The 21,084-nt window shown below is 47.6% G+C and overlaps 1 protein-coding gene across 1 annotated transcript in view; it reads left to right on the plus strand.

Annotated features, from left to right (window-relative positions):
- Window positions 1–675: 675 nt before the first annotated feature.
- LOC135405089 (uncharacterized) overlaps window positions 676–21,084 on the plus strand; it is a 437,130-nt gene continuing 416,721 nt past the window's right edge. Inside the window, exon 1 of the mRNA XM_064639804.1 lies at window positions 676–2,300. Within this exon, the coding sequence (XP_064495874.1) occupies window positions 1,168–2,262 (1,095 nt within the window). The 5' untranslated portion in view covers window positions 676–1,167 and the 3' untranslated portion in view covers window positions 2,263–2,300. The remainder of the gene's footprint in view (window positions 2,301–21,084) is intronic.

Below are 21,084 nucleotides of genomic sequence, written 5' to 3' on the forward strand. Positions count from 1 at the left end.
CATATTAAAAACAGCATCCTGCAGTCCTCTGAAGAATCCTTAGGGTTCTCCCTCAAGAAGAACAAGGACTGGTTTGACGAAAAAAACCAAGAAATCCAAGACTTGTTGAGGAAGAAGAGAACCGCCCACCAAGCACACCTTGCACTGCCATCCTGTCATGCAAGAAAAACAGCCTTTCATCTCGCATGCAGCAAGCTCCAACAGAAACCCCGTGACATCCAGAACAAGTGGTGGATCGATCAAGCTGAAAAAACTCAATTATGCGCAGATACAGGTTATCACAGAGGATTCTATGAGACCCGGAAAACAGTATACAGGCCTACATACCAGGTTCAAAGCCCTCTACTCAGTGCTGATGGTCAAACCCTTCTAACAGATAAAACTTCCATTCTGAATTGATGGTCTGAACACTTTCAGACTCTTTTCAGTACCAACCGTGTAGTCCAAGACTCAGCAATTCAGTCCATCACACAACAACCAGTAAAATATGAATTGGATACTGCCCCCACTTTAGGAGAAACCCTCAAGGCCATACAGCAGGTGAAAATCGGCAAGGCAACTGGGGTTGATGGAGTTCCACCAGAAATCTGGAAACATGGGGACCTTGCACTCCACACCAAATTTCATGAGTTTGTGGTGCGCTGTTGGGAGCTCGGTGAACTTCCATCAGACCTACGTGATGCAGTCATCATCACTTTGTATAAGAAGAAAGGAATTAAATCTGACTGCTCAAACTATCGTGGTATTACTCTGCTCTCCATTGCTGGCAAAATCCTGGCAAGAATACTCTTGAACAGACTAATACCCACTATAGCAGAAGGAATCCTACCTGAAAGTCAGTGTGGTTTCAGAGCCAACAGGAGCACCACAGACATGGTATTTGTCCTCAGACAACTGCAAGAGAAGTGTAGGGAACAGAACAAAGGTCTCTATGTAACCTTTGTCGACCTCACCAAGGCTTTTGATACTGTGAGCAGAAAAGGTCTGTGGCAGATTTTGGAACACTTAGGTTGTCCCCCCAAGTTCCTTAAAATGATCATCTCACTCCATGAGGATCAGCACGGCCAAGTCAGATATGGCAACACACTTTCTGAGCCCTTTTTTATTAAGAATGGTGTGAAATAAGGCTGCGTTCTTGCTCCTACCCTATTCACAGTCTTCTTTAGCATGATGCTCCAAAGGGCCACAGCAGACCTCGATGATCAGGACGGTATCTACATTCGATACCGTACTGATGGAAGCCTATTCAATCTAAGGCAACTGAAGGCCCACACTAAGACCTTAAACCATCTTGCCTGGGAGCTGCTTTATGCTGATGATGCCGCCCTTGTTGCCCACACAGAAGCAGCCCTGCAGCATTTAACATCCTGCTTTGCAGATGCTGCTGAGCTCTTTGGGCTGGAAGTCAGCTTAAAGAAGACAGAGGTCGTCCATCAACCTGCACCTCAGGAAGTCCCCCATCATCCCCACATCACCATTGGCCAATCAGAGCTCAAATCAGTCCAACAGTTTAATTACCTAGGTAGCCTCATCTCCTCAGATGGTAAGATTGATGGAGAGATAGACAACGGGTTAGCAAAGGCATATAGTGCTTTTGGAAAACTCCTCAAAAGAGTATGGCGTAATAAACACTTGAAGAAAAGCACCAAGATCAGTGTTTACAAAGCCATAGTGTTGTCGACTCTCTTGTATGGTTCCGAATCATGGGTCATCTACCACCACCACCTGCGTCTCCTAGAACGCTTCCATCAGCGCTGCCTCCATACAATCCTAAACATCCACTGGTCAGATTATGTGACCAATACATCTGTTCTAGAACAAGCAGCAGTCACAAGTATTGAGGCCATGTTGATGAGAACGCAGCTGCGTTGGGCAGGGCACGTCTCAAGGATGAAGGACCACCGCCTCCCTAAGATCCTGCTCTATGGTGAACTTGCCACTGGCTGCCGCATGAGAGGAACCCCGAAGAAAAGATACAAGGACTCCCTGAAACAACATCGCAGCCTTGGCCATATTGATCACCATAACTGGTCTACTCTGGCCTCAAATCGGGAGACCTGGAGACACGCCATCTATAACGCAGCTGTCTCCTTTGAGAATACACGCAGGATCACTCTCGAGGAAAAAAGGCAACGCAGAAAGAACCGTGTATTGCAGAATACACCATCTAAGGAGTCTTTCTGCTGTGCCTTTTGCAATCGGATTTGTCTGTCACGTATTGGCCTCATAAGCCACCAGCATGCCTGTAGCAAATGTGGATAGAGCCTTCCCAAATCTTCGTTCGCGAAGCCTAGCCATGAGTGAGTGATGACACCCTCTATGTAATTTCTGATAGACTGTTAATAATGGATCGTTTGCAGCAGCTGCCCAGGGCACCCTTGACACCTCAGGCTACAAGATGGGTGTTAAAGAACCCTGTTTCTTTGTCTTCACACCAATGACTCAGCTGTGATAACTCCCCTCTGGGGAGCGTTTAGCACCTTCACACCCAGCCTGAAGGGATCATCTCTGTCAATGGACCATAATGGACTGGCATAATAGGTAGCTGCAATGATCCAGACCATCAAAGATTCCAAGAATATTCCATGACTCACAGAGTTAAATCACCCATTGTGAAACTCCCCACCTGGGGGAGGTACTGGGCATTCCCACCTAAACCTGAGCATATTTAATCTTTGGGTTTTGGGACTTCAGGTAGCACTCATCAGATCCAGAGGAGAACCAGAACTTCAACAGTACAGTGACTGCCACTCTCGACAAGGCTGTGATCATTACTTCAACAGAACTGTGACCATCATCCAGACCAACAGGTTTTCCTTTCTTTTACTTTGCACCCAGGGAGACCAGGTGGTCCTCAGTCCAAGGGATAATGAACACTGTTTTGTTCTTGTCCCAGGGTGCTGGGTTATACATTTGTTTTTGTGGGTTAAAACCAGTTTTCTCTACTGGCTCCTTTGAAGCTCTACTACAGAGCAGGAGTCTGTGGGAACAAGTTAAGGCAGCTGCACCAGCTGTTCAGTTTATTAGAACCAAAAGGGAATGTTTTGGCCTTGGAGCTGAGAAAGATTCTATGTTCTCAAAGTAGAAAGCTACTTAAAAAGTATGCATGATACTGACTGAAAACAGTCACGGGATGGGAGAAGGAGTGTGCGAATCAAAACATTGAGTTTGCAAAATGTCCTGGGAACTCTGATCAACTGAGTGACAACACCAGATCCTGTTTACCAAAGAATACGAATAAAAGGGGAAGGCAGAGAGAACTCTACAGAGAAATCCCGAAAACTGCAGTCCCACCTAGGGGCTCTGAACCTTCCTTCTCAGCTGGAAGTACCATCACATTCCTTCAGGCCCTCCAAGACCAAAGAGCCTGCTCTACCTCTCACACAGAAGAACATGCCAGGACAAAAATGCTTGTCCCATTCCCCTTTCTCCTCACAGCCTTTCAGCTGCATGCAACACACATGGACATTTCGGACTCGGCGAGATGGAGAAGGGCCTAAAGCTCCATAAGGTTCGCACAGAGAGAAATGTGCTGGGACAAAAATCTTTCTGGCACCTGGCCCCTTCTTTTTGGAAACTTGGATTCGCACCACAATCAAGTGGCAGTCCTCTTCCCTTTACAACCTGTAAACTGCAGTCCCATTACAGGGCTCTGCACCTTTCTTCTCAGCTCAAAGTACCATGACTCTTTTTCAGCGAAACTCAAGGCAGCAGTCCCCTGCAGCCAATCCTGCTCGTGTGGGGGGGAAGTGAGGCCTAGTGAGGCCTTGTAGACCTTGAGAGGCAGCGCTTGTCTGGCACGATCCTGTTTTCTCAAGGAGAGTCGTAAGATTTTCTTTTGCTAATCTTTGTTGATTGTGCATGTCTGCCTCGGGTTTCTATTCTGGGGGTTTTTTGTCCCTTTTTTTTCCTTTCCCTTCCTCTTCCCCTTTTCCCATTTCCCTTCGGGGAGACTGTTTGGGGTCCTGTTTTATATGTACATAGTATTTTAATTGTATAAAAATATATTTTTGCTATAATCCTGCTACTTCGGCGTTTTTTCCCTTTTTGGGAAGGGAGGTTTTAGCTGGGAACTCTTGAACTTGGTGAGGAGCCAGACCAAAACTTCCACAAAGGCTTCCTAAGAGAAGAAGTTCTAGCTTCCCGTTACAAATTCTTCCAAAAGCACCACTATCCCTGCATTCCACTCCCTTTCGCTTAAGGAAGACTGTCCACCAGGATCAAAAATACAGAGCGTGGCATTATACAGTGGCAGATGCACAGCATACACAAAGAGATAAACAGGCAACGCTAGAGGCAAAATGTCCCAGTCCTTCTTTTGTGATATGAAACCATTCAGGTAGCAAGGTGTCACCAACAAGGTGCCTCAGTTGTCATATGGAGTACTGCTGATGTCAGAATCCCTCTCAACGCAGCTAGTTCGGCAGTTACGTGGGAGCAGTACAAGACATCAGGCTCAGACCGCACGCATAGCACTGAGGCAGAATACAGCATGGCAGCAACTGGACCAGGAAAGTACTCACTTGCAAACACATCACTGGTGCTCTGAATCTACTATGTGGAAAGCAGAAACAACATAGAGGAAATATTACACTGAAGTATACACATGGTAATTTTGCAAGGATACATCCAAATCTGTTAGCTCAGGATGGAGTAACTGCCCACCCAGACCAGTGAGGCACAAACCAGTCATGCTCATCAGGATGTCAGTCAGAGTGCAAGCCTGAAGCCCAAAACACAGGTCCTCTTGGAGAAGACCTTGGGGGTTGTGGAAAACACCTGAAGCACAGGAAACCCGAGAAGCAGATGTTAGCAAAGAATGCAACAGAAGTATTCCCGACTCCATACCTATAAGTCATGGGATATGGACCACCACCCCCTCAACAGGAACAGAGGTGGGGGGAGCAAGGGAGGGGGTCAAGGCAGGCACTAGCCCCACAGCAAACTTACTGACCCCCTTGTAATATCTCCAAGGGTCATGTAATCCCTTCAGGTATACTCAAGGATAATTGCACAGATGCAATGAAAACAGGTCTGCAAATGCACAAAGCTCCTTGCCGTAGCTTGGTCCACTGCCAAACAGCTCTCACTCCAGTCAGGTTATGCAGGTAACTCAGTAAGGCTGCCAGAGGTGGAGCAAAGGTTCCCCAGTACCCCAAAAAGACGTGCAATTCATCAGGGCCCTGAACCCACGCTGCATCAAATATCCCCTTTCTGTCTCACAGTGGGACAAACACATCTGATATCGCAGCTAGGAGCAAATGGGGAACCATGTCCCCAGGGTTATACACAACAGCTGCCCCCAAATGCTATATGAGCTTTGAGCAGGCTTAACAGAATCAGTAAGAATGACCAAGGCATCATTACAATTTAGAAATTAAGAAACTTCAGGCGGAAGTGTGGAAAAGGAAAAGAACAGCTTTTTATTAACAAAATCTGAATAAACAACAAATGGTGCAATCAAAAACTTTCAGAAGAAACAAAATAAAGTCCCAATTCCCCAGGTGGGGGGGGAGAAACCCACGGCAACCCGGGGGGGAGGGAAGGGGGGGAAAAACTGAAGGCAAAATGTCCCGGCAGCTCAACAGCTGCTCGCAGCCATGTGTGCTTGCAGCCGCAATGAAAGAGTCCTTTTTGCCACAAGTACTGTCTCAGAAGTATAATACCTCGCTCTGAGATGGGTTAGTCTCTCTCTCTCAGTTGTCCTCCGCGAGGTGTCCCATGGGGAAAAAAACTTCCTTTCAGGAAAAGAAAAAAGAAACCGTGCCCCTCCTCTCTGTCTGGTTGGCAGACAAAACCAAAAACCGTGCTTCCAGGGAACCTTCCCCTTCCCCCGCTCATGCACTGCCCAGCGCATGCGACTTCACTCTGTTTCCCCCTCCCAACTCCCCCCACCTCGGAAGAAACAGATGGGGGTGGGGAGGGGGAAGGGAAATGGGACACTAGGGGAAAAATTCCAACATCTCTTTTCAAACCTATGACATCATCCACCCCTGAATTTTTTCCATACTAACATGCTATATTGGATTCAAACTTTCCAACCACATACATACATTCATTACCCCAACTGTATACGTATTTCAAATATTTACATACAAATACAGGCACAGTGTTATGGGAAATTCACCCAAAAATGAGGTCCCCTTGAGGTATACACCGTGTTTCTCCCTTTTCCTGCATTACCCACCATGTGTTACCTGATCCTGGAGCAAAAACAGTACCATGAATGGGTTTGCCTTTGCTTGAGGCAGGATTAATCCAAACTGTTTTACCTAACATACCTCTCAAGTGAATTACTGGGACTTTGTCCCCATCTACCATGTAAAGGGACTCTGATTAGGCAGGGCCAGCTTGATTGATGGAGCCTCTAGTGTTGACTAACCATGTAGCCTTTGCTAGATGCTGATCCCAGTGCTTGGAAGTCCCTCCACCCAACGCCTTCAGGGTGGTTTTCAGCAGTCCATTACACCGTTCAACCTTCCACGCAGCTGCTGCATGGTATGGGATGTGATACACCCACTAGATGCCATGATCTTTCGCCCAGGTGGTAACTAAGCTGTTCTTGAAATGGGTCCCATTATCTGACTCAATTCACTCTGGGGTGCCGTGTCACCACAAGACTTGCTTTTCAAGACCCAGGATGGTATTTCGGGCAGTGGCATGGGGCACCGGATGCGTCTCCAGCCATCCAGTGGTGGTTTCCACCATGGTGAGCACATAGCGCTTACCTTGGCGGGTTTGTGGCAGTGTGATATAATCAACCTGCCAGGTCTGCCAGTACCTATACTTACTCCAACGTCCACCATACCACAGGGGCTTCAGTCTCTTAGTCTGTCTCACAATCATGGATAACCTGAGAAATAGTGTCCATGGTTAAGTCCACCCCTCGGTCTCGTACCCATCTATAGGTGGCATCTCTGCCCTGATGGCCTGAGGCATCATGGGCTAGGAATGACTCTCCTTTGTGCTGCCAGTCCAGATCCACCTGTGATACCTTGACTTGTGCAGCTGGGTCTGCCTGTTCATTGTTGCGATGCTCATAATTGGCTCGATTTTTGGGCACATGGGCATCTATGTGGTGGACTCTCACAGTCAGCTTCTCTACCCAGGTAGCAATGTCTTGCCACATATCAGTGGCCCAGATAGGTTTCCTTCTGCATTTCCAATTGGCCTTCTTCCATCTGTGCAACCACCCCCACAGAGCATTGGCCACCATCCATGAGTCAGTGTAGAGGTAAAGCTTTGGCCACTTCTCTTGTTCAGCAATGTCCAATGCCAACTGGACAGCTTTGAGCTCTGCGAATTGGCTCGATTCCCCTTCTCCTTCAGTAGCTTCTGCAACTTGTCATGTGGGGCTCCATATAGCTGCTTTCCATTTATGATCCATCCCTACAATGTGACAGGAACCTCCAGTAAAAAGGGCATAGCATATTTCTTCTGGTAGTTGATTGTATGCTGAGGTTTCCTCAGCCTGTACCACCTGCTCTCCTTCTTCTTCATCTGTTAGACCAAAATTCTCACCTTCTGGCCAGTTCGTGATGATTTCTAGGATCCCAGGGCGATTTGGATTTCCAATACAAGCATGCTGCATGATCAGGGCGATCCACTTACTCCATGTAGCATCAGTGGCATGATGCGTAGAGGATGCCTTTCCCTTGAACATCTAACTCAGCACTGGTAATCAAGGTGACAGAAGGAGCTGTTCTTCTGTACCAATCACCTCTGAGGTAGCTTGTACTCCTTCATAAGCTGCTAGGATCTCCTTCTCTGTTGGCGTGTAGTTGGCTTCAGATCCTCTGTAGCCTTGGCTCCAGAATCCAAGTGGGCGGCCTCAGGTCTCACCAGGCACCTTCTGCCAGAGTCTCCAGGAAGGACCATTATCCTCGGCTGCAGAATAGAGTACATTCTTCACATCTGTTCCTGTCCTGACTGGGCCAAGGGCTAGTGTGTGCAATCTCCTGCTTAATCTGTTCAAATGCTTGCTGCTGTTCAGGGTCCCAATGGAAATCATTCTTCTTGTGGGTTACCAGATAGAGAGGGCTTACGATTTGGCTGTACTCAGGGATGTGCATCCTCCAGAAACCTATGGCACCCAGGAAATCTTGTGTTTCCTTCTTGCTGGTCGGTGAGGCCATTGCTGTGATCTTATCGATGACTTCTGTTGGGATCTGACAATGTCCATCTTGCCACTTCACCCCCAGGAACTGGATCTCTCGGGCAGGTCTCTTGACCTTATTCTTTTTGATGGTGAAACTGCCTCTCAGGAGAATCTGCATGATTTTCTTTCCTTTCTCAAAAACCTCCTCTGCTGTGTCCCCCCCATACGATGATGTCCTCAATGTACTGCAGATGTTCTGGAGCCTCACCCTTCTCTAGTGTAGCCTGGATCAGTCAGTGGCAGATGGTGGGACTGTGTTTCAACCCCTGGGGCAATCAGTCCCAGGTGTACTGCATCCCCCTCCAGGTGAAAGCAAACTGCGGCCTACACTCTGCTGCTAAGTGGATGCAGAACGCATTTGCAATGTCAATAGTGACGTAACACCCCTCTGCCTTGTACTCCAGCTCGTACTAGAACTCCAACATGTCTGGAAAGGCAGCACTCAGCAGCGGGGTGATTTCATTCAGGCCGCGATAGTCCACAGTCAATCTCCATTCTCCATCAGACTTATGCACAGGCCAGATGGGACTGTTGAAGGGTGAATGGGTCTTGCTGATCACCCCTTGCCTCTCCAGTTCATGAATCACCTTATGGATGGGGATCAGAGAGTCTCGTTTCGTTCAGTATTGCTGACGATGCACAGTTGTAGTGGCAATTGGCACTCGCTGTTCCTCAGTCTTCAGGAATCCCACAGCAGAAAGGTTCTTCGAGAGGCCAGGTAATGAATTCAACTGCTTAACCACCTTTGTCTCCACAGTAGCTATTCCAAAAACCCATCTATGTCCCTTGGAGTCTTTGAAATACCTGTTCCTAAGATAGTCAATGCCCAGGATACATGGGGCATTTGGGCCAGTCAAAATGGGGTGTTTCTGCCAGTCCTTCCCGGTCAAGCTCACCTCAGCTTCCAACACGGTCAACTCTTGAGACCCTTCTGTCACCCCAGAAATGGAAATAGTCTTTGGTCCCACACGTCCTGATGGCATTAATGTGCATTGAGAGCCAGTGGCAACCAAAGACTGGTATTCTTGTGGGTCTGACGTGCCAGGCCATTGAATCCGCACAGTCCAATAGACACGGTTGTCCCGTGCCTCTACCTGGCTAGAGGCAGGGCCCCTCTAACACTGGTCTTGATTGGGGCCATCACAGCTCTTTCCCTGTGAATACATTCAGGAGGTACCTTCTAGCGGGTCAGACCCTTGTCCATGAGATACCAGTACTGCGCTTACTCTCATGGACTTCCCTTTTTCTCTCTCCTTCAACTCTTGTACTCGGGCTGATAGGACACGGGTAGGTTTCCTGTCCCACCGTCTCATGTCTTCTCCATGATTGACTAGGAAATACCATAGCTCAGTTCCTGAGGTCTGTCTGCTCTCTCTAACTGGGGAATGTCTGGCTCTGACTTCAGAGGCTCTGGTTCACACTGGTGCCACATGGAAGCTTGTCGCGTGGGGTCTTTATATAATAAAGAAATGGAGTCTGCTCCCGGCTGAAGTGGTGATCAAACCCAGCGCTGTTTTTATCCCTTAAAACCATGTGACCTTGTGACCAATGAGGTTACCGATTCTGGCGCATGCCCCCTGAGCTTCCCTGCTCTGGGTGCTTCCCCTGCACCCCTGGATATGCCTCCTACATCACCTCCTTCTCAATTATTTAAGATGGTCATGAAAACAGCGCAAAAAACAACAGTGCAAACAACAGAACAGTACATTATAAACTGCCATAGCTTCGCAATGACCCAGCACATTGCTTGCTTTGGCTTCTTATACATCTATTGTAAAACCTTTTAAAACCTTCTTATATTTCTAAGGGGTAGTGCAACTTGGAGAAATAACTTTATTAACCTCGGGGCCTTAGCTCAACTGTGCATAGACATAACCTTTACTAATCTGAGGGATAAATAACTGGGAAGTTCAACTTTATTTCAAAAACAGGGTAAACTTAGCAAACTAAATTCTCTTAAAGTAACCATGTGGCTGAGGTAGTGTTATTTTTGTGAGGTGTTTGGTGTTTAAGGCACTTGTCCAGTCAAACAACTCTTATTCACTCACACATTCACTGACAGCCGTCATTCCATTCATCATACACACACTCATGGGTTTTGTATAGACTCTGCATTTTGCCACACTGGTCATCCTCAAATGTAAACCTGAAACTTAAACATTATTACTAAAACATAACCGTTCTATAACTTTTGCGTTACTCTGGTTCTTGCTGCTGTGGTTGTGTACCTAGGTAGGGTCTAACACACCTGGAAGGAATCCATTTCAGCTCCTTTCCTGTAGCCACACAGGCATAGCCTCGCCCCCAAGTCACAAGGTCCATTGGTCCTGTCCACTGCCCTGAAATCAGATCTCTCACCATGACTGGTGGTTTGGGAGAGGCGAAAGCTTGAGGTCTGTGCTGCCTTTCGTGCCTGCTTTTTTCAGCACTGTCACAATTTAAAAAATTTATGACATATGTGGCTTTCCACAGACGCTCTTGTGTCAGACTGATTTCCCCCTTTTTTGTTTTTTTAACATGTCTTTCAGAGTGTGATGCGCCCTTTCAACAATTGCTTGTCCAGTGGGTGATTGTGGAATACCTGTGGTGTGAGAAATTCCCCAATTTGATAGGAAGTTTCTTACCTTTTCTGAGATGAAAGCTGGCCCATTATCGGTTTTAATCTGTTTTGGGGTACCAAGGGTTGCAAAAAAACTGTCTTATTACATCCTTGGCCTTTTCCCCAGTGTGTGCAGTGGCAGTTACGTATTGTGAATGGGTGTCAACTGTTCATAGAATCATAGAATCATAGAATCATAGAATCAGCTGGGTTGGAAGGGACCTCAGAGATCATCAAGTCCAACCCTTGATCCACTACCACTGCGGTTACTAGACCATGGCACTAAGTGCCACATCCAGTCTCTTTTTAAAAATCTCCAGGGACGGAGAATCCACTACTTCCCTGGGCAGCCCATTCCAATGTCTGACCACCCTCTCTGTAAAGAAATTCTTTCTAATATCTAACCCAAACCTCCCCTGGCACAAATTGAGACCATGCCCTCTTGTCTTGTTGATAGTTGCCTGGGAGAAGAGACCAACCCCCACCTGGCTACAACCTCCTTTCAGGTAGTTGTAGAGTGATGAGGTCTCCCCTGAGCCTCTTCTTCTCCAGGCTGAACAGTCCCAGCTCCCTCAGCCTCTCCTCATAGGACTTGTGCTTGAGTCCCTTCACCAGCCTAGTTGCCCTCCTCTGGACCTGCTCCAGCACCTCAATATCCTTCCTGAACTGAGGGGCCCAGAACTGGACACAGTACTCCAGGTGTGGCCTCACCAGCACTGAGTACAGGGGAAGAATCACTTCCTTGGACCTGCTGGCCACACTGTTCCTTATACAGACCAGGATGCCATTGGCCTTCTTGGCCACCTGGGCACACTGCTGGCTCATGTTCAACTTTTTGTCAATCCAAACTCCCAGGTCCCTCTCTGCCTGGCTGCTCTCCAGCCACTCTGTGCCCAGCCTGTAGCGCTGCGTGGGGTTGTTGTGGCCAAAGCGCAGGACCCGGCACTTGGCCTTGTTGAACCTCATCCCGTTGGAATCAGCCCAACTCTCCAACCTATCCAGGTCCCTCTGCAGAGCCCTCCTGCCTTCCAGCTGATTGACACTCCCCCCCAGCTTAGTGTCATCTGCAAATTTGCTGATGATAGACTCAATCCCCTCATCTAAATCATCAATAAAGATATTAAACAGAACTGGGCCCAACACTGATCCCTGGGGGACACCACTAGTGACCGGCCGCCAACTGGATGCAGCACCGTTCACCACCACTCTCTGGGCTCGGCCCTCCAGCCAGTTCTTAACCCAGCAGAGAGTGCACCTGTCCAAGTCGCGGGCTGCCAGCTTTTTCAGGAGAATGCTGTGGGAGACAGTGTCAGAGGCCTTGCTGAAGTCCAGGTAGACCACATCCACAGCCTTCCCCTCATCCACCAGGCGGGTCACCTGATCATAAAAGGAGATCAGGTTGGTCAGACAGGACCTGCCCTTCCTAAACCCATGCTGGTTGGGTCTGATCCCTTGTCTATCCTGTAGGTGCTATGTGATTGCACTGAGGATGATCTGCTCCATAACCTTGCCAGGCACTGAGGTCAGGTTGACGGGCCTGTAGTTTCCCGGGTCCTCCTTCTGGCCCTTTTTGTGAATTGGCATGACATTTGCCAACTTCCAATCATCTGGGACCTCCCCAGTGAGCCAGGACTGTTGGTAGATGTTGGAGAGAGGCTTGGCAAGCTCTTCCGCCAGCTCCCTCATCACCCTAGGATGAATCCTATCTGGTCTCATAGACTTGTGAGGATCCAAGTGGCTCAGCAGGTCGCAAACTGTTCCCTCCTGGATTACAGGGGGACTATTTGGCTTCCTGTCTCTGTCTACCAGTTCCGGCAACCAGTTGTCCTCAGGACAACCTGTCTTACTGTTGAAAACTGAAACAAAGAAGGTGATAAATACCTCAACCTTTTCCTCATCTTTGATAACTATATTCTCGCCCATGTCCAGTGAAGAATGGAGGTTTTCCTTGCCCCTCCTTTTGCTACTGATGTATCTGTAGAAGGACTTTTTGTTATCCTTCACAGAGGTGGCGAGATTCAGTTCAAGTTGTGCCTTCATCCCTCTAATTTTCTTTCTACACGACCTAACTATATTCCTAAATTCTTCCTGAGTAGTCAGCCCTTTTTTCCGTATTTGGTAGGCTCTCTTCTTTACCCTAATTTCTTTCAAAATCTCCCTGTTCAGCCAGACCAGTTGTCTTCCCCGCCGGCTCGCCTTTTGGCACACTGAGACAGCCTGCTTCTGTGCTTTCAAAACTTGCTTCTTGAAGTACGTCCATCCCTCCTGGACTCCTTTGTTTTCAAGGGTTGTTTCCCAGGGTACACTCTGAACTAGTCTTCTGAATAGGCTGAAATCTGCCCTCCGGAAGTCCAACGTAGAGGTTTTATTGACGACCCTCCTTGCATCCCTGAGTATTGAAAACTCTATTCTTTCATGAACACTGTGTCCCAGACCACCACATTTCCCACCAACCCCTCTCCATTTGTGAACAGGAGGTCTAGCTCCATCTCTGGTAGGCTCATTTACCAACTGGAGCAGGAAATTATCCTCTATACACTCTAGGAATCTCCTAGACTACCTCTTCTTCGCTGTGTGGAATTCCCAGCAGACATCCGGCAGGTTAAAGTCAACCACGAGAACAAGGGCTGGTGATTTTGAGACATCCGCCAACTGCTTGTAGAATAATTCATCACCCTCATCATCCTGATTGGGTGGTCTGTGACAGACTCCCACCAGGATATCAGCCTTGTTGGCCTTCCCCCTGATTCTGATCCACAGGCACTGAACCTTATTGTTACTGACTTCTACAGAGTCAAGAGACACTGTTACATGTACGTATTTTAATGTACCAAATTCGGCTATGTGTGTGATATCTGTTTGCCAGATCTCATTTGCCATTAACCCTCCGGGGTTAACGCCTTCCTGAGATGGCGTGGGTGTGATTTTCTGACAGTCTGGGCATGACATAACTATGTCTTAAGTCTGATTGAGTGTTATTTGAAATTGTCTCTTCAGTGAATGTGCCTTCTGGTGGAAAAATGAATGAGACAATTTTGCTTGCTCTAAGACTCTAGGTACAGCGTTGAACGTAGCTGCCTCCTGGTTCCCTTCAGCTATTGGTCCTGGCATTTCTGTGTGTGATCTTGTGTGCATTATGTAAAAATCAAACTTTCTGTGATTGACAAGAAACCATAAAGAATGCATTTGAAACAACAGGTGAGGGTTAGCAACGTCTCGAAGAAATGAACTTTCAAGATGGGACACTAACCCTGCAGCATAACAGGAATCTGTAACAATATTAACAGGTTGTTCAGAAAACTTTCCCAAGGCAATACGTATGGCAGCCAGTTCCAGAACCTGTACGGAACCCTGGTTCATGGTCTGTACCTCTCGTTCCCATTGTCCTGTATCAGGGTTTACCCATGTCACTGCAGCTTTTCGGGTCCGCCCAGATGCGTTTGTGAAAACCATAAGGCCTTTCACTGGTTCATGTTTGCATCTGGTTGTGGCTTTTAAAGGTAAATTACTGATCTCTGTCCACAGTCTGTGTTTGGGAAAATGAATTGAAATGTCACCATCAAAGCTTGCCAAGGCAGCCTGAAATCCTGCATCCTCAGTGTAACAAACAGATAACATACAAATGCCAAAAATTATGTTTCGCCATTGTTTCCGCCTGTCAAAAACTTCCTACCAAAACTTCTGTGTCAGTTTTCCACCAGAAGTTCTCACCAGAGTTTCCCACTGGAGTTTTCCTGCCAAAAGATCCTGGTATCGTTCACAGTTATCATATCTCTGCGAACATCTGAATAGGGCTACGTGCCAAAACACCACAGACTACCTCCTTTGAACACTATAAAAGCTGAAGAGAAATTTGGGAAAAGCAGGGAAAGAGGAGTGGGAAAGACAATTAGCTTTACCAGCTGAGAGTTTCTCCCCCGCCTCGCCCTCACCTTTTTTCTTTTGCCACCGAAAGCTACCTGCCCGTCACCAGAAGACTGGACCCCTGCCGTCTTGAAGTGGACCAGACCGGGACCCACCGTGCTACCTGCATGGGTTTTTCCACCCTGACCATATTTCTGAGAGGTACAGCGGGACTGAGGCCTCTGCAGAAGCCTGAGACAGGGCCGGTGTGAGCGGCGGCAGTGAGCTGTGGAGAGGTCAACATCCTGGCTGCATTCCAGACCCCCTGCAGCTAAAGAGATAACATCACACTGAAAGCGGCAGAGGCTACAGAAAAAAAAGGGCAGAAACCGCTTCTCTCTCTCCCTCTCCCCCCCCACTCCACAAATCAGCTTGGACTAAAAGGTAGTTTGTTTGGTGGTAATCTTTTTTCTCTGCTTTTTAAAAGTAATCTTGGCATTTTCTAACCTTTTCTTATTTCTAGTATCCAGTCGAGGTTGTCCTTTGTAGCTGGGATGTAGATGATTGCAGGATCCCTCCCATCCAGCTCCTGTAGTCGTCCTCTGCCTTTAATGACAAGCTTGGCAAACATTTCATTAGTAGTCCACACAGTTTTAGGTGGTGTGGGGGGTAGAAACAGCCACTCTAGGATTTTCAGTGGCTCTTTTTCAGTCTGATCCTACCGAAACAAAACTGCAAATGGATGGTACCTGCTGGGTACGAGGGCAAGGCAGATTTGCAGTTCAGGATTTCTCCTTCTGCCTTGCCTGGCTTCTATTGCCTTGGCACAAGTGTCTAATGCCTGCTTTGCCTCTGCTGTCAGAGACCTGCTAGACGTTAGGTTTGAGTCCCCCTTAAGCAGCTCAAATAGAGTGTGTAGCTCCTCTGTGGTTATGCCCAAAATAGGCCTTAGCCCATTGATGACTCTCAGCAGTTTTTGCAGTTCGTGTAAGGTAAAGTGTTTTTTACCTCGAACTGCAGTGGCTTTGGAGAAATTTCCCGCTGCGTGATTTTCCATCCAAGGTAAGTCCAGGGTTGTGATCGCTGGACCCTGCATCTTGGACAGCATCAGTTAGAGCAGTAACAACAATTTGCAGTTCATTTTCTGTGGCCGTGGTAATTAATATGTCATCCATATAATGATTTATGATGGCTGAGGGAAAATGCCTTCTGATGGGATGAATAGCGTTTGCCACTACCATTTGACATATTGTTGGACTATTTTTCATCCCCTGAGGAAGGACAACCCAGTGATACCTTTGCATGGGTTGTACATTTTTCAAGGCGGGGATGGAAAAAGCAAACCTTGGTGCAGCCTCAGGGTGTAGAAAGATGGTAAAAAAGCAGTCTTTTAAGTCAATTACCATTAGTGGCCAATTTGCTGGAAGCATAGTAGATGAGGGAAGTCCAGGCTGCAATGCTCCCATAGGCTCTATGACTGCGTTAACTGCCCGTAAGTCCTGCAGCATTCTCCACCGGCCACTTTTCTTGGGGATGCAAAACACAGGAGTATTCCAGGGACTAGTCGTTGGCACAATATGACCTACTTCAAGCTGTTCCCTTGCAAGCTCTCTTAAATGTTCAAACCGTTCCTTTTTCATGGGCCATTGATCTACCCAAACTGGCTGTTTGCTATTCCAGACCAGTTTAATCGGTCCTTGGGACAGCTGGTCAATGACCCCTATTGAAAAACCTGACTGCTTGCAGGAGCAATTTTCATGACTGTGCTGAACTGTTCAAGAAAATCCCATCCCCATAGTGTACACGAAATGAGACCAACAGAGGTAGCTATTTGGGCTAATTGTCCTTCTGGCCCCAAGACAGTGCGTATTTGAGCACTCTGTCTGGGCCTTTGTGTGCCTCCCACCCCTTGAATGGTTGCAGCTGGGCAAACAGTGGGCCAGTTAAGTGGCCATTCCTTTATGATAGAAACATCAGCTCCCGTGTCCACAAGGCCTGTAATTCCGTGCCCATCAATTTGGCACATCATGCGCAGCTGTGTGGCTGTGATGGCTGTTGCCCAGTAAATTTGTGACTGTCCTGTGCTCTCGAAGGCCCCTGAACCCTGCTCCCCCTCCCCCGCAGGCGACACGTTGTAGAAGGGAATTAGTTGGGCGATTTTTTGTCCCTTAGGGATGAAACAAGGGGGTGAAGGGGTCCAGGCCATTATTTGAATTTCACTATGAGAGTCTGAGTCTAGTACTCCAGGCAGCATGAATAAACCCATTCTGGTGGTGGAGGATCTCCCAATTAGTAGTGCATGCACCCCTGGGCTAAAGGGACCCCAAAGCCCAGTTGGGATTAGTACTACATCTGTGGAAGTTATGATGACTGGTTCTCGATTGGATAAATCCAACCCAGCGCTGGCTGAGGTGGAGGGGCACAAATCGCAAGCCTGTTCTCGTGTGTCACATTTATTTGTTTTACCGGAGCGTGTGACAACATCCCTCGCTTCCAGGTTTTTGGCCCCCTCCTCTCGTTTGGGTGCTTGCGGGATGCTGCTGCAGAGGGTCTCTTTGGGCAATCTTTTTGAAAGTGGTCAGGGGCACCACAGATGTTTGCCGTTCCAGGTTTGGGGGGGAAAGGGAAGGGGGAGGGGGGTTAAGGGGATTGGAAGGGGGCTACAGGGGAATGGGGGTGGGGGCAGAGAGGGGAGGGGTATAGTGTGGGTCATGGGGTCCTCTGATTGGCAGGAGGGAGAGCGGGGCACTCCTGTAGGAAGTGTCACAGGTGAGCAGTGCACCTGAAGATACGTGGTAACTCAGTGGAGGAAGGATATGGTCAGGGTGGATAGTGGTGTTCCTTTAGAGTGATGGGGGTCCCAGCCAAGCTGGGGCCTTGAAAGGCACTCCAGCCTTGGATTAGTACGGAGGCCAGTTTGTTTGTCTGCTTGTTTTTGGCTCACCTGCGGCTACTGCCCAGGTTCGGCATGTACTGGATATATTTGCTTTGCTCTGTTACATCCTGATAGGGTGGGCAGGACAAAGGGTTGTTCCTGGGGATCTTCTTATGTTTGTATATAAATAGGTGATGGTAAAGTAGGAAATGAAAGACTTCCCAAACCGTTCTAACAGGAACATAGCCTGTGTGCCCTTGTGTGGTTGCGAGCTATGCTGGCGATGGTACATGCCTTCGGTAGGGTCGCCCATGCCAGACAGGTCAAAACAGCAGGGTCAGATACAATACATCCGTGGGCAGGATGAGCTTGTTAGCTGTCTGGCAGTCATCCTAGGAGAAAGAAAACTCTAATCCCAAACCCGGGCAGATGGAACTCATTTAGCCCTGTAAGGCCATCCATCTAAGAGAAGGTCACTCTAATCAAGCCTACGTCCTGAGGACCTCACTACCACCATCCAAGTTCGCTCGGCCCTGGCAGATGAACCTCAGGATTAAAAGGTGGGTTCAGTTCCACACATACTGCATCTCACCTAAAAATTCCATTGCGCAGGCTTGAAGGCTTTACCCACATGCAAAAAGTCCTGTAGCGACGGGCGAGGGTTGAAACGGCAGGTGAAAGGTGCACTGGCAGCCGCAGACCCAACCCTGCATGCAGGCGGTTCAGGATATTGGTCATTTGAGACTGACCGGAGATGACAGTCTCTTGGGGCAGCACCCTGAACGACCAAGCAGCCTTTCCAAGGACAGCACTGCTTGCTCCACTCAGAGAGGGGCCTAGAAAAGGTGGCCTAAACAAAGCTCATCTCCACTTTCACCCGGTTGGTTAACCGCAGGCCAACGGGCATCTTCTTCCAATGCGGTCGCACAAAGATCAAAAGACAGAGGCACTCACCTGCCTCCAAAGGTGTACCTAAATTAACTCTAGCATGTTGGAACATCAGAACCATGCTCGATTCTGTGGATGCCCTAATTGCCCATGAACTGGCTCGTCTCAACATCGACATTGCTGCTCTCAGTGAAGTTCACCTTCACGAGGAAGGAAGTCTCAGAGAACATGGTGCCAGTTACACTCTTTTGGTCAGGGAAGCCCAGAACCGAAAAACATCTCTCAGGTGTCGGCTTCATGATAAAAACTCTATTCTTCCCAAACTTGAAAATCTGCCGACAGGTCACTCTGACCGCATTATCTCCCTACGCCTTCCACTCCACAACAAACAACACCTTGTCGTCTTTAGTATATATGCCCCAACTCTCCAAGCTGACCCTACCAAAAAAGATAAATTTTATGCTGACCTGCGCCGCCTTACCCAAAAGGTGCCCGCAGATGATAAGATCATTATCCTTGGTGATTTCAATGCCAGAGTAGGTAAAAATTTTGAAGCCTGGAAAGGAATATTAGGCAAGCACGGTGTTGGAAACTACAACGATAATGGTCGCCTCCTGCTAGAATTCTGTGCAGAGCAACAGCTCACCATCACTAATACTATCTTTCCGCAGAAAGATAGCCTGAAGACAACCTGGATGCACCCCAGATCTAAGCATTGGCACCTCAATGATTATGTGGACAAACTAGCTCTGAAGTTTTCAGTGAAAAGTCAGGTAATTTATACAGTTTTGGTGAGAGATTACAATATTTTAAGTGAATATTCATTACAATTACATCATCTAGTTATAATATTCATATTAGGTGGGGTTCAGGTGGAGCTTGAGGCGGAGTCATCCTTTTGGGGAGGTTTCTGGGGGGTCGTTCCTGTTTCTTCGGCCTCCTGAGTGTCGTCTCTCTGTTCCTCATCATCATGAACTTTTCAAGTTTTCCTGACTACGTGCGAAAGTCTTACTAAAAACCCCTTCACTCAGCCCTTCACACCCCCCCAAATGTTTATCCTATCTAATTTATGACTACTAGGCCAACCTTTTTGTTATCTTTCATTAGGATAGAGCACACCAAGGCAAGCAGGTCTCTCACAGGCCTCTCGGAGCCTGGTACCTTCTCTCCCTTAGCTAATCTCATAACATATGCTCTCTGTCTGTCATTTTAACCTAAGTGCAGCATTCCTCAAAGTGGAATCTGTGAGCTTCTTCTCAGAGCAGAATTCCAGCATCTAAAAATCCTTACTCTGTTTCACCTACACTGCCGTCAATTATACGCAACACACTAATCACTGTATACACTTCGCATGCTTGAGCAGACCAGTCCTTTGGCAGAGTCCCTGACTCCACCACAGTAAGATCTTCTCCATCAACTACTGCATAACCACTTTTACGTTTCCCTTCTACTATTTTTGATGATCCGTCTGTGAATAAATGTATTCCTTCTTCTATAGGGATATCCATCAAGTCCTCCCTGATTTTTGTTTGATAATCGATAATGTCCAAGCAGTTGTGTTCGATTTTATCATGTTCGATGTCTCCCTGCCCATACAAAAACTGAGATGGATCTACACATGAATTGGCAGTCAGGCTTAAATCATCTTTTTCCATTAATATGGTTTCATACTTTAGAATTTGAGAATCTGTCATCTACCTTCCAGATTTCTGACTCAAGATTGCCCTTACTGCATGTGGAGTGTGAACTTTAATTTTTCCTCCAAATGTCAGCTTCCTTGCTTCTTCCACGAGTATGGCTGTAGCAACCACTGCCTGTATGCAAGTTGGCCATCCCCTGATTACTGAGTCTAACATTTTTGATAGAAAACCCACTGGTTTCCTGAGTCCCCCCCAATCTTGGGTGACAAACCCCTTTGCAGTTCCTTCGGAAGCATTTACATAAAGGTCAAATGGTTTCTTGTGCAAGTTTTGAGCTGGCTTCCTGCCAAGTCTCCGAAACTTGACAACAAGGTCTGCTTCCCAGAGAGGGAAGAAAAAAAAATCAAGCAGCCAAAGCTATAGCAAAAATATATATTTTACATATGAAACAGATATATACAGTGAGAATATTATATGCCTATAACCCCAGAAACCCTAAATAGTTTCCTAAAGGGAAGAGGTGAAGGGAAAAGCCATCCCCATAGGGCATTGGATATCATCCACGAATCGGTGTACAGGTAGAGCCTTGGCCATCCTTCTCTCTCTGCTATATCTAGGGCCAATTGGACAGCTTTGAGTTCCACAAACTGACTCGATTCGCCTTTACCTTCAGTGACTTCCGCCACTCGTCAGGTGGGACTCCATACAGCTGCTTTCCACTTATGGCTCCTCCCTACAATACGGCAGGAACCATTGGTGAAAAGGGCATAGCATGTCTCTTCATCCGGTAGCTTATCATATGGTGGAGCTTCTTCAGCTCGACTCACTGGCTCTTCTTCTTCTTCTGCCAGACTGAAGTTCCCACCTTCAGGCCAGTTGGTTATGATTTCCAAAATGCCAGGGCAATCTGAGTTCCTGATTCGGACACGTGTTAATCAAAGCAATGCACTTGCTCCACGTGGCATCGGTGGCATGATGTGTAGAGGGCACCTTCCCTTTGAACATCCAGCTCAAGACTGGTAATCGGGGTGCCAGGAAGAGCTGTGCTTTGGTACCAGTTACCTCTGAAGCTGCTCGTATA

Source organism: Pseudopipra pipra, chromosome W (assembly GCF_036250125.1).
Source record: "Pseudopipra pipra isolate bDixPip1 chromosome W, bDixPip1.hap1, whole genome shotgun sequence".
NCBI classification, from domain to species: Eukaryota; Metazoa; Chordata; class Aves; order Passeriformes; family Pipridae; genus Pseudopipra; species Pseudopipra pipra.